Source organism: Xylocopa sonorina, chromosome 1, assembly GCF_050948175.1.
Source record: "Xylocopa sonorina isolate GNS202 chromosome 1, iyXylSono1_principal, whole genome shotgun sequence".
Classification (NCBI taxonomy): domain Eukaryota; kingdom Metazoa; phylum Arthropoda; class Insecta; order Hymenoptera; family Apidae; genus Xylocopa; species Xylocopa sonorina.
Genome location: NC_135193.1, coordinates 15,452,891 through 15,476,037, shown reverse-complemented (window position 1 = coordinate 15,476,037; position 23,147 = coordinate 15,452,891). Strand labels below are relative to the sequence as shown.

Sequence of the window (23,147 nt, the reverse complement as noted above, 5' to 3'; positions counted from 1 at the left end):
TATATATATTTTTTTTATTTATAAACTATAAATATAACAAATTGGATCGCGATTTCTTCGTAATATATAACAAAACCAATAGAACTAAAACATATAGTTACACAAATATATGTTATATCGTTTCAAGGTGGCATTGCGTTTTTTCAGAAAATTTATGCGATTAGGTCTAAGAAGTTTTCGTAAAAGGTCACATTAATGTACTAATCGAGTCAATTGGCTTTCGCGCGTCTCTTGCCGCGAAAGAATAGGTTCGTACGCGTTCTTTACCGAAAATAATTACGTCATGGATTCATATGATACAGAAGAAGGGCGATCGAACATTGATCCGCACGATCGCTCAATAAAACAACTTTAATTTACATCGTTCGTATCCTGCCGCCATTTTTGAGCTGCCTCTCGTCTAGCATCGGGCACTAGTTGTGATTGCATACCACCTAAAACGTTGCTGGTCGCTTCTGTCGCCAAAATGATTGGCTTCACGACCGTTGGAGGTATTTGCCGCAATACACCTCCTACAGCACCAGAGACTCCCTTTTGTTCGTGTTCTTCGCTGGCTACACGTACCAGTTGATTCGCCGTTTCCCCCAAGCCCTGAAACATGCAATCGCAACGTTAGCAATCAATTAAATGATGTGAGATACACAGTCTTCTTCGCAGTCCCCAGTTATATTTAATATTACACCTCTTTCACTAGCATATAAGCATTGGCCATTCCTTCTCGAATATCTGACGGTTGACTGTATCTTTTTCGACGGCCCTTCTGTCCCTTGTGTTTATGTCGGACACTGGGGCCAGGGCTAACCATGTCATAAGCCGTCTCGGCAGTACTTTGTATAGCATGTATCAGTCTGGAAGTTAACTCCAAAGCCGCCATCGCGGTGGATGTTGTAAAACTATTCGCTCCACGTTGTAGTCCTCTAATGATTCTACCATCTTTCTGATACTGTTCGATGGGCAACCAGAACAAATCTCTTATTCCCTGAACTGTAATAAAAAATAAATTATTGAACACGTTCCAATCTTACAAATAAAAATATATATTGTACGGAATATTTAAAATACGATACAAATGTGTACTCACACAACTGTACCAACGAATGTATGGGACCCACGCCGCCAAGTAAACTTGGAAGTTGATTTTTCTTTATATCTTGTAACCATTCGGAAAGTAAAAACGTCACTAGCTTATCGAATCCCAGAAGTCCGTGTCGATGTGTCAATCGTTTCAGTCTTAATTCAGAGCAATTCAACTGTGCCAGACCCATTAGAAGGCCCGCTAACGGCCCGTGAGTTAGGTCTACACGCTTCCCTTGATAATCCAGTCTAACAAGAACTTCAGGGGAAAATATCACACTCCTAACGCGAATGAAACAAACCAATTTTAATGTGAGCTTTACCAATAGAAACAATTTCCTATACTTATTATTTAATAACCCTTTGTATTAGAAAGTTAATTTACCTAAAATATATCGGTTGACAATCCTCTTGAACTTCCTGCGTCGGTTTCGCCTTAGTTTTGCTTTCCTTGATCATCAATTCATCCTCCAAGAGTATTAATAAATTCGGATCTATGCTATCGGTCTGTGACGTATTCGTTGGCGTTGGAACATTAGGCGTGGCATCGTTTACACTCATGACCGGTGGATGATGGGTTGGCGTTCCTTGCTTGGAAACTGGTGAGGATTGCGGGTTGTTCGGTGTACTAGAGTTCTCTTGAGCCTGCTTCGTACCGCTACCCAATTCGTTGAAGAATTCTATCAGGAACAATAGGCTGTCCTGATCGATATTTAAGCGCAACGGCAGTAGACTGAGCTTTAAACAACACTCTTGAGCACTTAATCTCGGATCTGGTCTAACATGGACCGCTTTCATAACAAACATGTTCGCGTGAGACTGTCTTGGTCTCGCTTCGCTACTGTACTGGTACAAGAACTTATTGATGTGCGAGGATGCTAATCTGTCCCTAATTTCTATCTCGTTTATTAACAATATTTGTCTTGCTGCTTCTGTTGTGTTCTCCGGATAGACTTCGTGCTGAAACCGCACTTTGTTCAATTGAAGTTCCATTAAGATATCATGACGACGGCCGGGGCCTCCCCTTACTTGCCAGTCGATTGTATCTTTGCATTTACCACGCGGTGAATTTGGTACACTTCCGAAATGTACTTCGTTCGGAGCGGACTTGTTGAAACTTACACCATCGCACCATGGTGACCTGGTTCTACGAACATAAACAATATGCAATACAGTTTATATAAATTCTTTGCATAAATATTATACATATATGTACCGTGACTTTAAAATTAAAATATCCTTAAAGATTTTGAAAATGATCGAAAAAGTCGTTCACTGTAGAATACGTACTTATCCAAAGGCGCCGTATTAGGACGAAGCATATTGTCATTGATAACGACGTGTTTCCTTGCCGTAGCTTGTGGAGCTTCGAAATCTCTCCCTCCGTACATGTGCCAAATCAGAGTCATTTCACAAAGTGTATACCTTAAGATCGGAGCTGGGAAATGCTTTGGGGCCTTGAGCAGATCAGTTTTACCAAGTGGGACCGCGAAGTGATTATCTATTATTCTTAACGATTCTTGACAAAGCCAACGAACTTCCGGTACACCATGCCTGGGCATGATTCCCGTTCCCGCCTCTTCTCCTAATATACAAAAGTCTTCGTTCGGGTCCTCGGGTTCTACGTTGCACTCGGTCTTGGCGCATTGCTCAGGACTTTTGCACATTTCAGGTACTGCCTGGGAAGCAGGATGAGGCTCGTCGGGAAAGAAAAATACCTCCACCTGGTTCTCAGTTACTAATGAACTACCGTCCGTATTCGAAGGCGTTCCTATAACATAGTTGCTTTCTGTTTTCAAATTATTTTTAAAGTAACGAAGACTTTTCGACTAAGCCAATATTATCTGTTCCTTTAAGAACTTGTAATTTCAATATCTTTGATATAAACAGATAATTTAACTGCCGACAATTCTAGTGTTAAATACTTTACTTCTCCTACATTAGCGAACAATACCTTTTACCGTCTCTTCCATAGCCTCTTTCATCAAATTATTGACACGTTCAACTTGGCTTTTACTCAAAGTATTGATACATTCATCCCCAAGAAGGCTCTCCTCGTCGCCAGAACTTGGTACCGTGGTGCTTTCGCTAGTTTCCGTGTTTGGTAACAAGTCTCCATCGTTCGCGAAATAAGTCAGTAATTGAATAAGAGCACGTCCAGAGTCCGAGCAAGTTCGAACGTGTAACACGTTGTTGCTTGCCCTTAAATCTACCCTTGGTGCACCACCGCACATCTTGTCGTTCAACCTCAACGATAATTCAAACAAACCTACATCCATTACGCACACGTAATCCCGCCTTAAATCTACGCTTTTTCCTATCTTATTCGAAACGAACAAGGCAATATCTTCTGCTATAAAACGCAATGTTGAGGTATTCGTGTGTGCAGCAATATTGCTGGATACGCTAAAATTGCCAAGAGTTACGATTGACCTTAATGGCAGATGAATCGGTCTGAAATTATACATTAATTTTTAACTGTATAAAAAAATCGCATGAAATTGGTACATAATGGTAAATCGAAAAATGACTATACTTTACGAGTGCGTGTTTAAATTTTAAAAAATAAGAACCTGTAATCCACCGCGCAATCCCATAGATGCAAGTGTAATTCTGTTAATATTCCTGGTGGGGAATATCCAGCAACCGGATGATCGGCTACGTCCAGGCAATCTGTTAATTGTGTGAACCATGACGTACCAGGCATACACATTCTATGCCTTAATGTGGCATTTGTTATGCCTACCGCCACTCTGAAAGTCTGTTTTAAAAGTAAATTTTAATTACTCGGTCGATCAATGAGAATGTTCACATCTAAAATTATAAAGAATAAGAGAAGGAAAGGAAGAAACGAACTTTGATACGATGCGTTTGATGAGCAGCCTGTATTCGAATAGCAAGCATCATCATATTCTTATCATCATTGTTCGCTCCTGTTACGCTCGCGCTTGGCTCGCTTTTATATATAGCGTTTTGACAATGCCGCGGAATGACGCTATTAATAGGTCTTAGTGAAGGTGGTTGCGAGGGAGTGGTCATCAAACCGCAATGATCCAAAGACATCTCTTTTATCATGGCGCACACATAGCCAAGATTCGAGTTCCCTTTGTACGCGGTTACTGAAAATATCGTGGCATCTTCTAGTCGAATTATCAGTTCGCCTTGCTGGCCAGGAATAACGTTGCGCATAGAGTCGCGGACAGGGGTGTACATGCAAAGAAGACCTTGATCTATATTCAAAATTAGCGCTAGATTGCTCTGGCCGTTCCTCGATATCTTATTTTGATGCTGCCTGTAACTTTTATCGGCCGCAGAACGAAATATACCCTCTTCCTCCGACTCTGAATCAGAATCGTACTGGATCCTACTTTTGCACGTGCTGAATCTGAAACAATCGAATTTCATCCTTCCATATTCTTTATTAAATATAAAAGAATATAATATAAATATTGTATCACTACGCAAATTACATATTACGCATAATTTTCAATATGATCAATAAAACAATTCGAATCCAATTTGTTTTGACTAAGAATCCTTTACAATTAAAGGAAAATTTATACGATTTTCCATTATGCTTATAATGAAGGAGGTAACAACAATGATAAAGTAGTCAACTGCTTACCGAGGATAAACAGATTCTTGTAACAAAGTAGATGCCAAATCGAGACCTATATGATTTTCCATGTGAGTAGCATATTTTGGTCTTGGTGCTGATGGTTTCCATAAGAAAAGATCGGTATTGAATCTGTTATACAGCAACTCATACAGGTGTTTAGACGGTATTTGGACGGAAACACACGGGAAATTGATTTCCAGTTGTATTCTGGAACTACGAATGCCTTCGTCCATAAATTCTAACATTTCTTCACGACTTCCCGGTATGATTAGCTCTTCCCCCTCTCTATTGAAGTGGCACAATTAAATAACCGTTATACCGCTGAAATGTTTATTAAAAAAATTAAGAGACATTATTAAGCAAACCTCTGTTCCGAATTATCTTTATCTCCTTGCGCATGAGGTCTGGAATGAGGAGTATCAGATTCATGGATAACACGTTTCGAACTGAACGGGGATGGCTGATGCTTAGGCGAATTTTCTAAAGTTTCATCAAAACTAGAATCTGGCTCTCCCTCGGAGCTGTCTTCGAGCTGGCCGCTCAATCGTTGCGGATAAATTGTAATACCTATCCTAGCCCAACCAAATCCCTCGTTATCTTGCTGACACGATCCATTATTTTTTTCGTCAGACGTTGCTTTGCCTATATTCAATGGTACATCTGTCTCTGTTTCTGCATACGAAAATAATAATCTTCGAAATTGAATCTCGTGTTTCGTTACAGAATGAGGACGACTCTTGATGGTAGAATGAATTTGTGCATCTTTTAGCTTTAAAATCATATAATCCGTCCTCACTGATCTTTTCCACCATGGCGCCCTATTCATATCGTGCAACGGTCTCAGATCTGGTATTGGGAACCTAGTTTTATGTTATTTGAGTTCGTTAATATCTTATAGTCTTGTTACACCATCGTTTGTTTCTGTTTAATATAAGTTACCTTAATTTTATTGTACATTGTGACGAGGATATGTTTATAACAGCAGCAAAGTCTGATAAACTGGGACTTTCCACGGCTTGATAAAATAATGTTTGTTGATTCTAAAAATGTAACAAAAAAATAAATTGAAGCTTTACTATTTGGTAAAAAATTATGTAATGACAATTGATAACTCACAGTACTCCTATTATTAGATACAGGATTACAAACGCAAATAGGTTGCGGATTAAGTAGAGCACAAATCCTATCTACAATAGTTATGTCCACTTCGCTCTTGCACGGCTCCAATTCAATACTGAAAAAAGTGATGTAAATGTCAAATAAAAATTAATTGAAACTTATGAATTTTTAATGTATATATACACTTACTCAATTTCTGTGCATGGATGTGCACATTTCATTAATTGAGTATGTCGAGCATTCTGAATATCTTCTACGTATTTGAATTTCATTTTAAAGTCTGTCTTGTTAGCGAAGCCAACATTTGACAAATTCTCTTTTGGGAAAGTAAGCAGTTCTACAAACTCCGTCGGTGGAGTTCCATTTGCGTCAGAATTATTTGAATCGATTAAACACTCTACGATTTCTAAACTAGCTAAAGTTAGTGTTCCGGACACTGCAGAAGATAGTGTAGTATTTTTTTCTCTTCCTTCAATCACTAGTGGTGCAGCCAGTAATCTATAACGTAAAGAATTAATGTAGTATTTCAAAATAATAATTCAAAATATTTTTTTGCATTTACACACCTAATGTGACTTAAGTGGCAAGCATTCAAGAGCACTTTGGATGCTTTATCAAAGTCTTTATTTCCGTATCCACCAGCTGCAAACATTCCCAGTTGCTTAAAAAATTCTTCCGCCGAATTTTTCATCTGCTTTATACTAGAACACGTCAGGCCACCTCCCTCTACACACGTGGTCAATAGATCCTCGTGTAATAGAACTACAGCTATGGAAGATACCCTCACTTGAAAATGAGACGTTTCCGCAGAGGAACCATTATCCACGCTATGCCTATGCTTCTGCTGTTTTGGTAAATTTGTCGCTGAATTTTTCAAACTAATACTAGTAGACAATGTACTCCCATCCATGCTATTATTATTGCTCGTGGTTGAATCACTCATCGATGTAGATCCTGGTAATCGCATCGGTAGAAATTCCTCTTCGTTATCCGATTCGTCCAAAGATGCTGTTGACCAACCTTGCGTATGCCTTAGATCCTACGTTCAAAGTGTTCAAATATTTATTTTATTAGCTTTCCACATCTTCAAAAATATTGTGACAACAAAACTTCATTTATCTAAGTTCTATTTATTTGCTTATTGAATTTTTAGTGACCTCTTCTTCATGAAACTATTATCAAATGTGACATATATGAAAAAATAAATGTTGATGGGATAAAACGATCTAATTATTTTTCAACGTGTTCGTATAAATGAAGTTCTGATCTGTCAGTTTTATTATTTTTATCACCATAGAACGTAATCCTTGATTTGGATGTATTTGATGAATAAGTTCTCGTTCGACACGATTGAAATCGCTACCAGCCATAGGCTTTTCGGTGCAGGGTCTGGGTGCAACGTTACTAACGTCCTCTAAATCAGGAGATGCAAGTCCGTGTCGTAATTCCAATAATACGTGTACCTGTCGCGGACTTAAAAACGAAGTAAACGATCCCAATGTCACTTCTAATTCTACCTGAAGTAATTAGTTTTCTTTTATTTCATGTCAAGTGTAATCGCAATTTAATGGTATTATTTTTATTTTCCATCTTTTGGATGAAAAATGTGCGTATTATCAAAGTTTCAATTAACTTTTACCTTTGGTCCTGAAACACCTTCCCCTTGCTTTAATTTCAATCTTATCTCTTGTCTGCCTGCTAGCTTGGCAAACATTATAGGATTTGAGTCACTTAAATTATTGATAATATTCCCTTCCAATGGATTTTGCGTGTTTTGATTGGGAGATATTTGTGCAGAAGAAAATTGACCATCCGAATTCTGTATGAAAAAATGACAATACAATTGTACAGTCGGTTCTATTTCTTTGCTAGTATAATAAAGGACACATCAGTTTAGACTAATCAGAATAATCCATTTCTATTGCATTTCTAAGAAGTCAAAAACCTCTCCTTGTTAACGCATCGCGTGTTTCAGTATTTACATAAACGTTTAACGAGCATGTATATTTGAATAGTCTATACTGGTACCTTTTCCTGTCGATCTAATAAAATATGTTACTTTAGAATCTGGTGTAGAACCTCTGCTTGTTGTTATGATACTTCTAGAGAAAGTTCTTGCACGAGATGGAAATTCATCGATATGGAAGGTTACCCCTTCTAAGTAAAATCGTTTCGTTGTGAACGCTGATACAACATAGCCTTTAGTTGATTGACTAGGATCTAATGAAGTATTGCTTGGATCTAAGCCTGCTTCATCTGAATATTCTAGATTTTTTATACACATCTCTATTGCAACTCCTGTCGATGAATCCAGTGGCACGTGTTCCAAACGTATTATAGTATCTATAAATCTTACTTTCACTCTACATAAAACTAAAATACAGAAAAATTGTACGCTTATATACTTCAACGGTCTTATCAAAGAATAATATACTATGCATTACAATCTTTATGAATCCCTGTATATAAAATTCTCACTTGAATCTATTGTTTGTGCAAACAGTTCGACCCCTTCCAATGGCTGCGAATTCCCAACATTTTTCGCATCCTCCTGCAAGCACTCCTGTGCAAGCTGCATACTGGATGTCATAGAACTCCACATGGATTCGAACATGGAAGTACCGCTTTCTGCTCTTTGTCTAGGTTGAACTGTTAATCGTAAACTGGTCACCTCGACGTAGCTAGCTTCATTGAGCAAAGCCGACCACGGTATACTGACAGACATTTCTGCCACGAAACCGTCTACAAACTCTAACGGGAGATGTTGTTGCTCTCCCATTTCATTGAGTGCCTGTTGCAATAAAATTTGTATTTTCCTCATTCTTGTTTTATTATCATTTCGAAGAAGAACAGAAATCTTTGAAAGGTATAAAGCGAAGAACAATTCGCGATCAAACAGTAATCGTCTTATACACGCACCAATTTAAAGCCAAAAGCTAACAAAGAGATTCGAAACAAAGGAAACGACGGTACCTGTACATCGAGGCTGACGTTGGTTACACGACCAGTTCCATTGTAAAGATCAACAGTGAGCTGATCCAACGTCAATTTCTCCTCTAAAAATTGGCCGAGGTACCGCTGCAACAGATACCTGCAGGCCCGTTTCTTGATCCCTTGAGACCAGGGAATGCATCCCAGCCAAGACATTTTGTACTCTACGTTTGACAGTCTACTCTATGAAAGACATGGGATATTTCGATTGGTATAACACTCGTTATACGGTGTTTTATTAGGCCTAGTTATTCGGGAACGGTGCAAGGAAAACAATTTATCCACGTGAATTCCATCGTTCCAACACGTGTCCACTTTGGTGCAATGATCCTTAACATAATACGATGATTCGGATGTAACGGGGTTCTAGCTGCGTAATGTTTTCCTTCGGATGTACTAAACGCACACAGGCGTACACAGGCCCGCGCACACATAGATAGCCGACTGTCGGACGGGCAGCGTGAAAAGAAACGCTGATGTTTCATTGACTGAAATCAGCTGACTATGGTGAAACACGCAGAGATAATAATTGATGTTTCCAACAAGCTTTTTGCGCCTTCTGCATCGACGGAAGCTTCGTTGCGCGTGTTTCTCGCGCAACGATGTTGAAATTTTATCACCTTTAACGTTCTCTACTCGATTCTCGTATCTATACCAACAATTTTTTTTTTAATTTTCCTCTCGTTTCCCTCTAGCTTTTCTCTTGCGCGTCGACAAATCGAAACGAAAGTTGTATCGCATTACGTACGATATTATTTCATTTGAAAATTCTAAGCGATCTTTTCATCTTTCGCTTTTATTAATTGTAAAATGTATATGAAAATGTTGGATGAATAATTTACATTGCATTATCGCTGTAGGCATAGTATACAATAGCTTTGAACGTATTTACGAGGAGAAAATATTATTGATCCTTATTGTTTATTAAACAAATAATAAACAATTACCGTTTATATATTTGTATAAATTCTAAATTTTTAAAGGGGGTAAAGAACGCGAAAAGTTTTGTATCGCATATTCTTTCAATAATAATAAACGCGTGTACAAAGTTATTTTATAGTGTACATTAAAAAATCAAGCATCTGTACGTATATTTTTCTTTCTCCAATATCGTTTAAAATTCGTTCTGCTCTGTTAATAAAGTTTGTTCAAAGTTAGTGCAATCGATACGAGAAAGGTACGCTTGAAGTTACTAGTCTAAGTGTCTATGTTCACAGTCATTTCTGTATATAGTTTACGAATAAACTGGGAGGCGCGTTAAGTGATCTGTCAGAAAGATTGTTCGATAGCTTGTCAAAAGTTAACCGAGGATTGTACTCTCCGTTACCGCAAATATACGCCGAAACTAACATATTTTTCAATAACCCGTAAAATGGCACTGACCAATATTTTGCTGCTTAGCCAAATATCGGGATACGTCGTCGCTCTTGTTTTATCACTTTGCATCATCATACCCATGAGCTTGCATCAAGATGAATTTAGGTAACTGCCGTTCTAAACAAGATATCTAATGAACAGAATTTAAATGTACGTATAACAAGATACACTATGTATTGTTAATGTTCTGTTCACAGAGGACATTGTCTGTTGTTTTCGACAGGAACTTGGCAAGAATCTGATGGCCAGTTTGTAGTAAATTGGGCTTCTCAGGCTTACTGTAACTACACGATATTCGTCGGTTTGATGTTGTTACTAACATCAGCCGTGCAAATCTATCGGCTTTCCATTCTTATGTATCGTGGGGAGGACAGTTCATTTTTGTCCGCGTTCATTGATGTTGTCGGTTCTGTATTCCTTACGGCGATTACGTTGACTGCTGCAATCATTATCACACTTGGATTCATGACTTGGTGTCAATGCATGACTAAGAGATTCCCGTCGTGCGAATTGGCAGCTGGAAATGATATTGATAAAGCCGATGGTATAGACACATCAGGTTTTCATATCGAATTAGGTGCAGCCCAATTTGGCACTTGGAGCAGTCTGTCTATTTGGGTTGGCTTGTCAGTTTTCGCTGTATTAAAATTGTTACGGTATCATCAGTTGGAAAATATGAAAGTTTCAATGTATAGGGAAAGGCAAAGACTGATAGAAGCTGCCAGGAGTAATGAGATACAAGAAGCAGCCTAACCTGAATCAGTCAAAAATATGAATGTCAAAAATGTTTAAGTTTGATGATAGTAGCACTTTTTTTATTCTGCTATTCTTAATGTGCAGAGAAACATTTATACCCCGTGGTATCAGTTTTCTAAACGCACAGTTTATAATTGATACGACTTTACATAATGTAATTTAACACAATTTTTTTGTTTCTTAACATTTTCCGTGCTGAGCTTTGAAACATTTGCTAAAGCATCGTTTTGAGTTAAGTAAGTTAATATTCGTAATCTGAAAATTAATTATAATAGATCTGTAAGTACTTTTGTAGAGGATTTAATTAATCTGAATAATTTTTTAATTTGTTTTTCATGTATATCCTAACAAAAAATATTGTTAAAAATATTGAAGTCTCAAGTTACAAACATCAGTATGTCATTTATTGTGATATTTTATTGCATAGCCGTAAACAAGACTCTGCAAGAATCGCTATATTCTTTATACAACTCGTGTTGATGCTCTGGCACTTAAAATATATATTCTTTCCTTGGATTAAGTACCTTGCATAATAATTACAAACTAAGTAGTATTAATGATTTCATCGGTGAATTACTTTGTAGATTATTGTGCAAATGATTCTAGACAATCTTGAACTAGTATCGATTAATTTGGATAATAATATTCCCTACTTTACTTTAGCCTTAATTTTTCAATATTAATCACAGATGATTATTAATATTATCGATATTATTTGTCAGTATTGACAGTATTGCTCGTCATGTACTGATCTCTAATTATCAAATATTTAATGATTTTGGGTTGAAATTGCATACAGTATAATGTAATATTACTACATCAGCATGGGAAATATTAAGAAGCTAACTGTATTTGCTAAAGAGAGAATTTATAATGTTGAAATGAACATGGTTTATGCTAAAAAGTTATATTTATTAAGTAAATTTTTATCTTTACACATATCAAGACTGTATAAAGTAACAATTTTTAGCTTTCATAACTAGTATTAAAATTTTCTTTGTAATTGTAGTTTTAGTTGCCTTTAATTAATATTTAATATATTCTATCCTTGTATTATATTTTTGTTTAATTGTATAAAATTGTGTAAAAAACAATATAAAGTCCCATGGTAAACATACAAGAATAAGTAATATAAGGAAATTTAAGATGCAAATTGAATATATATAAATTAAGTATTTCATGTTATGAACAAGTATACTTAAATATATTAAGAAGCATATTTTGTAAATATACATATGTTATATATTCTCATATTAGATATAAAAACCATAACAAAATATATTGAAATTTATTATATGAAAGAGGCCAACATAGATAAAAGAATACCTCTTACATATAAATACAATTTGTTCCATGAGAACGTTATCATTTTATTTCTTCTCTGCACATTCCAAGAGAATTTCTGCGACTTCCTGCGGGACACTGTCTCCTGGGTACTTGAATTAGAAGATGGAATCCAAGGTCCAGTGGCGAGCATTCTAATTCGAAGGTAGATTCATTTACATCTACTGTTCCATTTTCACCATTGATGGTGCATTGACGATTTGTACTTTTTAAGGGGTAGCATGAATTATTATATGGTACTAGGCCATCTGTTAAGCAAGGGTTTCCAACACATTTTGGTTCAGTTGCATTTTTTGGAAGTACAACATAATTCATCGGTTTGCAAGGTCCTTGTTCATATGCTGCATAGCAACTATTGCTCGATGGAAAATAAAGGAATTTTTCAATACAATCGCATATCCATGTGCTAGCAGTTTCATCTAGAGGATAACGTTTCATGTTTTCAGGACAGGCTGCTGTAGATTCCATCAGGACATCCAGTTTAGTTACCGAACTGCTTTGTGTTGTTGTCTGAAAAATAATAAACCGTTTCTCATTTTTATTGTACCATGTCAATTTTTTTTTCTGCGTATCCATTAAACTATGTATTACCATCGAATTATGTGTATTATCATAATGTGTTTGGTATCCAACATTTGGAAAAACAATATCTTGGCAGGATATTATGTAATTCCATGTCATCAATGTGAAACTAAGAAGAATCCACTTCATTTTGTACATGTGGTATTACAAAACCCTTATCACATAAAACTGGAACAAACATTCGGTATTTTCTAAACAATAAATTATTAAAACTATAATGCAATATTAACACTAGCTTACATGATCAATTATTTCTCAATTGCTAAAGACACTGGCAACTAAATAAATGTACTAAATATACTGATGATAGCGTAGTATATTTTCTGAATGCTTGATATGACCCTGAACTCTTGAAGGGCAGTTGCAGTTATATAAAATGAGAAAATTAAAACCAATAACCAATCATTATTTAGCATTTGCTGGTAATTTAAGTTTTATTCCCACTGCTCTTCAATGTACAGTTATATGTACATTCTAAGCAAATAAATACAAAAAGATAAGGAGAAGATACTGAACGTGTCATCTCAATATCTTATTTTAGATTCATTTTATAAACATATATTTATCAATAACATGTAACATTACTATAATTTGTTGACATTCAATCACTCTTCCATGTATGGATCATATGTTTTTTTAATATCATTTGCGCTGTACAAAAATGTGCTTCCTTCGAATTCAGGCCAAGATTTGAATTCCATAAAAAGATTATAAGCCTGGTCAGGGTTTAAGTGTCCAAATTCAGTAAATATGGTATAATTTTTTTCTATTAATCTTACACCACAGTCTGGTATTAGTTTCCTATATATAGAAATTTTTACCATGTAATAAAAAGTATCTACATATCAGCACGTTTAGAAAACATTTCATTTTCAAAGAATTGTACTCACTCTAATGCAGGTATCACTCTTAACGATGGTTTATAAAAGTGATGCCGTATAAAATGCCAAAAATATTTCATATTCTCTTTTCCATCGAACAATGTGAAAAGATCAGACTTTGGTTCTAATTTGACAACATAAAGCATTTCACTATCGTCTACTGTATGATTTCTACCATTACGATTTGCCTTTCTCTTTCGTATCCATGGTATAAATCCTTTTCTATCTAATGTTCCAAATATTTTGTAATTAAATAATATATGAAACATAATACGGTTAGTTGTTATCTTTTTATCATATGTAAACTTCTACAAATAAAACAATTATCCGTTACAATAGAAATATACAAATTACCGCAATACTTGAATCTTTGTACAACTAAAAGAATTTACTGAACGTTTTCAAAACATTTTTAGCATAAAATGTTTTAACATGTTTGTGTTGGAAGCTTTAAAGTTACTTTATGATACTATTACTAACTTTCCATATAGAAGGTGGTAACGCAAGGTAGAAAATTGGTCTGCCATACATCATGAAGCCTGTTTGAAACACAACGCTTATTATTAAATGTCTAATAAAAATTAGTTTAGTTGTTGCTCCGATTATCTGCATACAACTTTTATCTTCCCACTTTCTTTCCGATATATTGTCCATTAATTCTCCTAAGCTGGTACCAGGCTTAGGTACACAATTGCCATGTAAATTCAATATTTTTGACATTTTAAAAAGATTTGCTCTTTTAATATGGACTCGATTGGGGAACGTGTTGTTCAGATTATACAGCTCGGGATAAAATTCATCGTACTTCTCGTACAAATTTATGAATGGTATACCAGCCTGCAGTAGACTCTCTGTCAATATTCCAAAGCCCGGATTCAATTCGATTACATGAGACATGTTCTCTAATAAGTCATCCTTGATTAATGAAACAAAATTATTGCCCACTTCGCGGCTTATTAGATATGGATCGGCATCATTTAAGCTTAATGTTAAATAATTTTGTAAAATTTTATCTCGAAATTTTGGATTGATATTTTGTAAGTATTTGTAAAATATCAAAGGAATTTGATCGCTCGCATCTTTTATTGTTTTGGCACCATTCGTTGCATCCGTTAACTCTGTTTCATGTTGTGGCAGTCGCCTAAAACTCGAGTACGAAAGGCATCTTTTTATAAAAGATAATATAATGGAATTATGCAACTTTGATGCTGGCGATCTACAAATAGTTGGTAACACCATTAATTTATGATAAACCATTTTCAGTCATTTCGAAGGTTACGCTTGTACATCACTGATTGACGTGAAATTTCACCGAAATTTTCGAAATAAATCGTATACGTATGTTTCCTTTTGCCAGTTAAAATCTTGAGTATTTTGAACGCACAACAAAATTTGTACGCGAAGCGTTAGTAAGTGTGATGGAAAATAAAAACAGGTTTACAACCGCTGGAGAAGAGTATTCATTTTTTACAGCCTTTGTAAACAAAAATATTATATAAGCGTATCGAGATTATATAGATTTTATCTGTTATACTTGCACAAACACAGGCATTGTACTCATATATATAGTTAACCGTGTACAGAATGCGATTATGGCAGATATTTAAATGCTAGTTGACATTTTAAACGCGATGACATGAGAATTTAGTAAGTGATTTTATTCATTACTTTCATTTAGCTTTCCAGTTGCAGAATTTTCATTTTTTACCACTTATAATATTCTTTTTCTAATTCACGAATGCAATGCTATTATTGATAATTAAATTGATCAATATTCATTTTTATACGGAACTTGTAAAGTGATTTAACAATAATACAAATACTGTTACGATTTATACGAGCTTGTACTCGTGTAACAAATTTATTTGATTATTTATGTAATATTTGAGTGTATGTAAATTATAAGATTTCAAAGTGTTCTATATTTGCACGTGAAAGGATTTATTTTTTTTCATGTTCATAAATATTATGTATATTTATGTAAGAATTTACATAGGTATTTGTTATTCCAAATATTTAAAAGTATGACAATAATGTTACTTTATTCAGTTGCAATTGATAAGGAATTGATCTAGAAGGTTAAAGAAACTTAAGTTTCTTGTATTACCTAATATCACCTTGGAACACAACCGATATAACGGTCTTGAACATAACTTTCTAAGTTTTTTGTTGTCATTCTTTTGCAGCTTATAATCTAGAACGACTATGCTTTGAACAGATTTGAAGCATTGACAGCGAAAGAGAGAGTGTTTTCTTTAAGAAAAATCTATTGGATATTTCTGAATACTAAGAAGAGAAGATATTTGACAAAATGGCACAAAGCGCTTGTTTGTTGTCTAGAATAATGGCTTCTTCTGTATCTGCTTCAGTACGAGCAGGTAAAATTATAAGAGATGTTATGACTCATGGAGGGTTAAATATAGTAGAAAAGGGGAAGAACGATTTACAAACTGAAGCTGATCGTTGTGCTCAAAGGTGTATTATTGCTTCATTGAGCCGTCAGTTTCCGAACATTACCATTATTGGTGAAGAAGGATCAACTAACTGCGAAGTACCGTCCGATTGGATTGTAACAGAAGCAGACCAAGAAGTGTTAGAGTTAAAATTACCTGCTGACTTGGAGGAGATCGATCCTAAAGATGTGTGCGTTTGGGTAGACCCATTGGATGGTACGTACATGTATTATTCATTTCAATTATACGAATATATTTTGTTTGTAAATTACTTGAAATCAAATTATTATTTTCAAGGGACGTCGGAGTATACACAAGGTCTTGTAGAGCACGTTACAGTTCTAGTAGGTGTGGCAATTGGACGCACAGCAATCGGTGGTGTAATTCATCAACCGTATTACAAAAATACAGAGAATGAAATACTTGGACGTACACTTTGGGGTATAAATGGTGTAGGATTTGGTGGATTTACACCATCTGCCCCACCGAATGGAAAAAGGATTATTACAACTACACGGTATTAATGCATCAAAACAGCTAAAGTTTTAATTATTTTTAATAAGAAGTTACAAATACATTTCATTTTCTTAGTTCACATTCAGACACCAATGTTGAGGCAGCTATAAATGCTTTGTCCCCTGATGATGTTCTACGAGTTGGTGGTGCGGGTTACAAGGTAATTGATGTAATTAAACATTGATGGAACTGAATAATTTGTTTAAACAATTTTATTGATTAAATTGTACGATAGGTAATACTTTTGATGGAAGGGAAAGCTCATGCTTACGTGATGGCTAGTAGAGGTTGCCAAAGATGGGATACGTGCGCACCCGAGGCTATTCTTCATGCTGTTGGTGGTGCATTAACTGATTTTTATGGAGATCGGTATCCTTATAATGCAGAAACAAAATATTCCAATGATAAGGGTATACTGGCTACTGCACCTGGTCAAAATCATCAGTGGTATTTGAATAATATACCTTACGAAGTGAAGCAAAAACTAGGACAGTAAGGTACACGTTCTTACAAGAAATAATTATATTAACTTGCATTTACACTTGATATATAAAATAATTCTTATAATACTTTAATTGGAGCATTAAAACTTGTAAGATTGTTTTGTATTATATTTTAAGTACTTAACGGTTTTAAAAAGTTCTCTTTCATTTAAAAATATATATTTTGCGACGATTGGGGTCTTTCAGAATTTTATTCAATAGTTCTTTGAAAGACTGTGAAATTAATGTAAATGCAAAAAAGTATATATCTGTAGCGAATGGAGGGAGAAAATGAGAATATGAGGATGAATGTCAAGTAACGAGCCGGCGGAACGAAATTGGAATGAAAAAGAGAGAATAAAAACGTACGAATGTGAGAGAGATAAAAGGAGCGGGAATCATTAGAAAGGATGAACAGAACAGGTGTGGAAGCAGTACCGATTTGAGCAGACTTTAAGAGAAAAGACCAAAATAGAATGGAGCGTGTATAAATAAGGAAGAATAAAGGAAAGGAAAGAATAAAAGAACTATTATCTTTTATTGTTTCTCTCCCTTTTATTTTACCATATATTGAAATATAATTTGTCTTTGTCGGTTATCTTATAATTTTGATTTGAGCGAATCACGAAGTACACGGCGTAGAATTTTTCCAGACGCAGTTTTTGGAATAGTTTCGACAAACTTAATGCCACCTCGAAGCCGTTTGTAACTCGACACGCGTTCTGAAACATTATTTAATTAGTTAAATACAAACAAGTTAATTAAAAGATTAGTAAATTAAATAAAGGATTTACCATTCACGAATTTATGAAGCTCTTCGGTCGTTATGTTAGATCCTTCTTGTTTGACAATGAAAGCTGTCGGTAGTTCTCCTGCTGCTTCGTCTGGTAGTCCGATAACTGCTGCGTCTTTGACTTCGGGACACATCAACAGTACCGCTTCCATTTCAGCCGGTGGCACTTGAAATCCTTTGTATTTAATAAGTTCTTTTATGCGATCCACTATGAAGAAATAATATTCTTCGTCATAATATCCTACATCCCCTGTATGCAACCAGCCATCTTTATCAATCGTTGCCGCTGTAGCCGCTTCATTATTACAATACCCTTTCATTATCGTGTCTCCTTTAAAACATAACTCTCCCACACTATGTGGTCCTAAAGGTTTACTTGTTCCATCTTCATCAATTGGTATTACCTTTGCTACATGTAAAAAATATATTAATTTTAGAACTCCTGCAATTTGAACTAACGAGAATATTTTTTGGCTTTAAGTATATTACATATTTAGGTAAAATACTGGAAAAAAACGAAACGTTATTTCGTAGCACTTATTTGTATCCATATATATTTACTTATCCTTAGGAACTTCGGATTTAATAACAGATTTAAGAAGTACTAATTTCTCACATCTTACCTGATAATCCTGGAAATAACTTTCCCACACTCCCAAGTTTACCACCCTCTGGTGGCGTCATAAGTACGCCTAATGTAGTTTCCGTTAATCCATATCCTTGTCTTATTATTGGTTTATTTAATCTATTCTCGACCATCTTTGCAACATCTTCGGATAAAGGTGCAGCACCGGACCTAATTGAATAAAAAATACAAGTTATTTATTAGTCTTTAATAAATTTAAATTAATTAATTAAAACATAGCGAACAGTTACTTACCAAATTTCTTTAATGCTAGATAAATCATATTTATCTATAGCAGGATGTTTTGCTAGGAACACCATAATTGGTGGTACAACAACTATATGTTCAATTTTGTACTTTTCTATAGTATGCAAGAACAATTTTTCGTCGAAACGTGGAATAATGATACTTTTATTTCCAAAAGTGAGACTCAGAAGCATACAAGTAAAAGCATATGCATGAAAATAAGGTAGAAAGGCTAAGTTAGGTACGTTCACATCTACCATTTTAGATGATGTACCTATAAAATTTCTTAGCACAGTTAAAACGTTTTTATCCGTTATCATCACTCCTTTTGGCAATCCTGTAGTGCCACTAGAGCATGAAATAACTGCCACGTGATTGTTAACATCTACTGTACAGACACGAAAGTTATCATCAATGGTTATATTTGATATTAAACTTTTAATGCTTGGCAAATTAATATATGTGGACTCTGTTAACATTATTAGTTTTGGTGACCAGGGCAATTGTGGAACGACATTGAGCATATTCTTTGCTGAAATTGGTGATATAAAAATGTACTTTGGTTTCGATATGTTTAATACGTGTATCATCTCTCTTTCCGTGTAAGACGGGTTTAATGGACAAACGGTAACGCCTAAGTAAAATGCAGCACACACTACTAAAGGAAATTTTATATTATTTTCACTGCATATAGCTATTCTGTCATCCATTTTCAATCCTTCTTTCCTAAGTGCAATTGCTATCTTTTTACTATTGTCTAGTATATCCTGCATTGTTAGCTCTTCTCCTGTGAAAACATCCACCTGAAAAAATTCTTGGTGTTATTCAATAGAAGCACAAAGTATTTTATTAATATTAAACTGTGTGTGTACGTATTTATCAGACATTTAAATGAGAAATTATACAAAATCCACATAGCATGCAAATATACATAAAATATTCTAGGTAAAATTTAGAAATTCAAATGAATTTTATGTTTATTTTGTATGTAGAAACATGCATAAATAAAACGATTTCCTTAAATATCATCTGAATTTAAATAATTGTTTAAATTGCATTACATAAGATAGTGAAAAATAATTTACCAGTCCTGTCCAAGATTTATGGGCACTTAATTTCTCTAAAATGATTTCTCCTAGTGTTAAATTTTTCAGATTTACAGGGTGTAATTTTGGCCCGTGTACAATATTTTCCTCGTGCATATTGAAACTCCTTTACCCTCTATATATTTCTGAAAAAAATCACCGATTATTACTTAAACGATCGCGTACACGAAAGCTTGTAGTATCGAACTGTATCTTAAAAGGGACCACTTGAATGCTACATTATCAGAATGATTAATTAAGTTTTACTTACTGAATTACGAAACCAAAGATTACAATCTTCAATTAAATCGGATAAAACTTGTACCTCTTTTTTTTTCCGCACTCGAATTTTACTTACTATATTAATACAACTCGAATGTGTCACGAAAAAATGCGACTGCAATATTTGGAAGTATCTTCTTCTGTTTGTGTCAAGTCACAAGTTCATTAACATGTTACTAATTTGCGTTCGTTAATTGCACGTGTACACATTTCCATACCATGCGCATAAATAAATGGCAAGTCTGGAATATTACATGAATGTTTTGATTATTATATTAACTAGTTTCGCCCTTTCCCACTACAGATATTCATTTTTCTCTTATGACATATCTGTGCAACTTTTTAAGTCAAATCGTATACCTTTTTTATATTCTGTTCTTATTTATCTCTTAGATAACTATTTAAAGCTTTTCAAACTTATAATACGTAATGATTGATAAGCGAATATGTTAAATAGACACGACCTATTGTTCCGCTATCGCGTGAACTTAGCTTTATCGTTCCCTGACATTGTGATGCAAACTAACCCGAGTGTATAATTTTTACCATCGATATTCCATATTGGCTGGCTCGAGTACACATGTAATACGAAATTACGTGTTGTTTAAAACATTAGCCACGACGAATCCTCGAGCAAAGGCAAAGTTCATAATTCAGAACTTGGTAAACGTTTTCACTTCGAATTAAATGATATCAATGATGTCTTCGAAGAATACCTATTTGCTCTGTCATAATATTCTACCTTGTTTGTTTCGGCTAGAATCGCCAAAAAAAGGGATCGTTGCCCTTTCAAGTGCCAACTATATATAGTTACCGCTTGACAATGACACAACACAACTTTGCCACAGTGAGAGCATTGTGATATCACTTGCGCCCCGTAGCATCGCTCCCATAGACATCTACGTCCGTATTCGTCGATGGTGTTCCCATCGAGGATGGAGACCCCATCGTATCATGCGGTGCATCATGATGTACAATACACGTTTAAAAGCTCTTTACCTATTCAAATTGGACAATGTATAGTAAACATATAATGTCACGCGGCGCAAGTGTGTGGCAAAGTTGTGTTGCCGGGTTGTATATTTCACAATAGTTTTATTGTAATTTATTTTACGTTTCCCGCTTTAGAGGTAAGAAAAGAGTGAGACGGATGATACCCACCCTACTCTGGGACCCGTGGCGCCATCTCTGCGAAAAGTGCTCAAACTGGTCGCACACAATTATCGACAGCGAAGTAAACTACTCAAGAACTACTAGCGCCATCTCTGCGGGGAATATTGAAACTAATGTCTCGACTAGTTTCAGAATTTCTCCGCGAGATGGCGGTAGCGCTTCAGTAGTTCACTTCGTTTCACAGAGATGGCGCCACGGGTCCCAGAGTAGGGCATCACAGCAGCTGCCTCACTCTTTCTTATTGCTTTCTTATATATCTTTCTCTCTCTTACAAATTACAATAAAATTATTGTTAATTTTTGCTAATATCTAATAGCGGCTGTGGTGTGTGTAAAATTAGAATCGTATTGTCTAGTATTATGATTTGATTTTAATCAAATGTTTCGCTTACATTTAGAGCGATCGGTTGTGTTATAAGTAATCGCGGTTAACGGATTAATGAACAAATTTGTAACTTTCGAATGACTTTTATCGGTTATTATTTACAAGTCTATTCGGAGAAGGTAAATTCTTGTAAACGATATGCAAAGTTGCGGCATTAATAAATTATTTACACAAATACGAAATGTTAAAGTATGTCGGCCGTTTGAATTATCCCGCGTGAGAGAAAGGTAAACGCTCGAGAAGTTAGTGGGGTCGCCACAGTGATTGTTATGCTGGCAACGTTTAGCACATCTGTAAATCTATATTATAGGTTAAACATGAATACACGGTGCAAATAGTTGTGCTCGTTTAATTTACAAACAAATTTTTGAAGATTAATCAAAGAGAAATATACGGTGTGCGCGAAATCGCGTCGTTTAACGGTGAGAAATGGGTGTACCAGCATTCTTTCGGTGGTTGAGTCGGAAGTATCCTTCCGTGATTGTCGAATGCATCGAGCAGAAGGTAGGTTAGATTATTTATTTTTGTGTAAAGTGTTGAGTGTTAAAACGGATTGCGGTTACGGGGAGTAAACTTGCATTATTATTTTACAGCCGATAACTACGAACGGTGTACGAGTGCCTGTAAATTCGGCAGACCCAAATCCAAATGGAATAGAATTTGACAATCTGTACCTGGATATGAATGGTATCATACATCCTTGCACTCATCCCGAAGACAAGTGAGTAGTTTTGATAAATATCCAATAATTGGATGCTTCGAGGGATAGGTACGAAACATTGAAGACATTAAGTTTATCGTGCATACGTCGCAGTATAATAGTGGTATTTGTCACAGATATCTTTTCTTTAGCGATCTTTAAATGTATGAGACTTGTTACTATGTGCAGTATTACTTCCATCTTTAAGAAATTTCAATTCTCTGAAAAGTATTACATTAAGAAAGAAGTGTTACGCTATAATTGATATTTCTGCAGGCCAGCACCAAAAACTGAAGATGAAATGATGGAAGCAATATTCGAATGTATCGACAGATTATTTCGTATCGTTAGACCAAGAAAATTGCTTTACATGGCCATTGACGGTGTTGTGAGTGTTTTTATATCAAGTAGATAAAGAGCCTGTGTCTGTACAATTGTTTGTAAATATATTAATATATTTATAGGCGCCCAGAGCTAAAATGAACCAGCAGAGATCAAGACGATTCAGAGCTTCGAAAGAGACTTCAGAAAAAATTAATGAAATCAAAAGAGTACGTTCTGAATTAACTCTCAAAGGGGCTTCTTTACCACCAGAAAAATCAAAAGAAGAACATTTTGATAGTAACTGTATTACACCGGTTTGTATTTAGTTCTTTTAATCTTTA

General features: G+C 35.2%; 7 protein-coding genes across 9 annotated transcripts in view; 3 read left to right on the top strand and 4 right to left on the bottom strand.

Annotated features, from left to right (window-relative positions):
- Positions 1 to 227: 227 nt before the first annotated feature.
- Atg2 (Autophagy-related 2) lies at positions 228 to 9,350 on the bottom strand. Its single transcript, XM_076909437.1, has 19 exons — positions 8,786 to 9,350; positions 8,291 to 8,603; positions 7,872 to 8,185; positions 7,452 to 7,631; positions 7,105 to 7,329; positions 6,379 to 6,851; positions 6,002 to 6,310; positions 5,810 to 5,927; positions 5,633 to 5,733; positions 5,059 to 5,553; positions 4,700 to 4,978; positions 3,931 to 4,459; positions 3,648 to 3,835; positions 3,029 to 3,528; positions 2,365 to 2,845; positions 1,460 to 2,221; positions 1,082 to 1,356; positions 683 to 984; positions 228 to 591 (listed from the first exon to the last, which is right to left on the bottom strand). The coding sequence occupies exons 1-19, from the start codon at positions 8,957 to 8,959 to the stop codon at positions 352 to 354; spliced, it is 6,258 nt and encodes a 2,085-aa protein (XP_076765552.1). The 5' UTR covers positions 8,960 to 9,350; the 3' UTR covers positions 228 to 351.
- Positions 9,351 to 10,026: 676 nt separating this feature from the next.
- Positions 10,027 to 11,076, top strand: LOC143433025 (transmembrane protein 179). The gene is made up of 2 exons (XM_076910131.1): positions 10,027 to 10,285; positions 10,378 to 11,076. Exons 1-2 carry the CDS (start codon positions 10,176 to 10,178, stop codon positions 10,931 to 10,933), a joined length of 666 nt encoding a protein of 221 aa, XP_076766246.1. The 5' UTR covers positions 10,027 to 10,175; the 3' UTR covers positions 10,934 to 11,076.
- Positions 11,077 to 12,155: 1,079 nt separating this feature from the next.
- Positions 12,156 to 13,255, bottom strand: LOC143425287 (uncharacterized). Its single transcript, XM_076898018.1, has 2 exons — positions 13,103 to 13,255; positions 12,156 to 13,030 (listed from the first exon to the last, which is right to left on the bottom strand). The coding sequence occupies exon 2, from the start codon at positions 12,998 to 13,000 to the stop codon at positions 12,302 to 12,304; it is 699 nt and encodes a 232-aa protein (XP_076754133.1). The 5' UTR covers positions 13,001 to 13,030; positions 13,103 to 13,255; the 3' UTR covers positions 12,156 to 12,301.
- Positions 13,256 to 13,432: 177 nt separating this feature from the next.
- Mttfb2 (mitochondrial transcription factor B2) lies at positions 13,433 to 15,000 on the bottom strand. Its single transcript, XM_076897890.1, has 3 exons — positions 14,224 to 15,000; positions 13,753 to 14,051; positions 13,433 to 13,663 (listed from the first exon to the last, which is right to left on the bottom strand). Exons 1-3 carry the CDS (start codon positions 14,998 to 15,000, stop codon positions 13,468 to 13,470), a joined length of 1,272 nt encoding a protein of 423 aa, XP_076754005.1. The 3' UTR covers positions 13,433 to 13,467.
- Positions 15,001 to 15,372: 372 nt separating this feature from the next.
- LOC143432699 (3'(2'),5'-bisphosphate nucleotidase 1) lies at positions 15,373 to 17,320 on the top strand. Of its 3 annotated transcripts, none has more exons than XM_076909529.1 (4): positions 15,373 to 15,390; positions 15,930 to 16,713; positions 16,788 to 16,872; positions 16,948 to 17,320. In XM_076909529.1, exons 2-4 carry the CDS (start codon positions 16,055 to 16,057, stop codon positions 17,206 to 17,208), a joined length of 1,005 nt encoding a protein of 334 aa, XP_076765644.1. In that variant the 5' UTR covers positions 15,373 to 15,390; positions 15,930 to 16,054; the 3' UTR covers positions 17,209 to 17,320. The 3 variants fall into 3 exon arrangements, with proteins under 3 accessions (XP_076765644.1, XP_076765645.1, XP_076765646.1); XM_076909531.1 differs by lacking the exon at positions 15,373 to 15,390 and having other exon boundaries at positions 15,930 to 16,412; positions 16,494 to 16,713; XM_076909530.1 differs by lacking the exon at positions 15,373 to 15,390 and having other exon boundaries at positions 15,911 to 16,713.
- A 451-nt stretch (positions 17,321 to 17,771) lies between these two features.
- LOC143432698 (luciferin 4-monooxygenase) lies at positions 17,772 to 20,276 on the bottom strand. Its single transcript, XM_076909528.1, has 6 exons — positions 20,215 to 20,276; positions 19,944 to 20,089; positions 18,868 to 19,661; positions 18,611 to 18,783; positions 17,989 to 18,396; positions 17,772 to 17,916 (listed from the first exon to the last, which is right to left on the bottom strand). The coding sequence occupies exons 2-6, from the start codon at positions 20,058 to 20,060 to the stop codon at positions 17,795 to 17,797; spliced, it is 1,614 nt and encodes a 537-aa protein (XP_076765643.1). The 5' UTR covers positions 20,061 to 20,089; positions 20,215 to 20,276; the 3' UTR covers positions 17,772 to 17,794.
- Positions 20,277 to 22,065: 1,789 nt separating this feature from the next.
- Positions 22,066 to 23,147, top strand: part of Rat1 (5'-3' exoribonuclease 2 Rat1) — a 30,518-nt gene continuing 29,436 nt past the window's right edge. The window contains exons 1-4 of the mRNA XM_076894835.1: positions 22,066 to 22,286; positions 22,376 to 22,503; positions 22,759 to 22,870; positions 22,947 to 23,120. Of these exons, the coding sequence (XP_076750950.1) occupies positions 22,212 to 22,286; positions 22,376 to 22,503; positions 22,759 to 22,870; positions 22,947 to 23,120 (489 nt within the window). The 5' untranslated portion in view covers positions 22,066 to 22,211. The remainder of the gene's footprint in view (positions 22,287 to 22,375; positions 22,504 to 22,758; positions 22,871 to 22,946; positions 23,121 to 23,147) is intronic.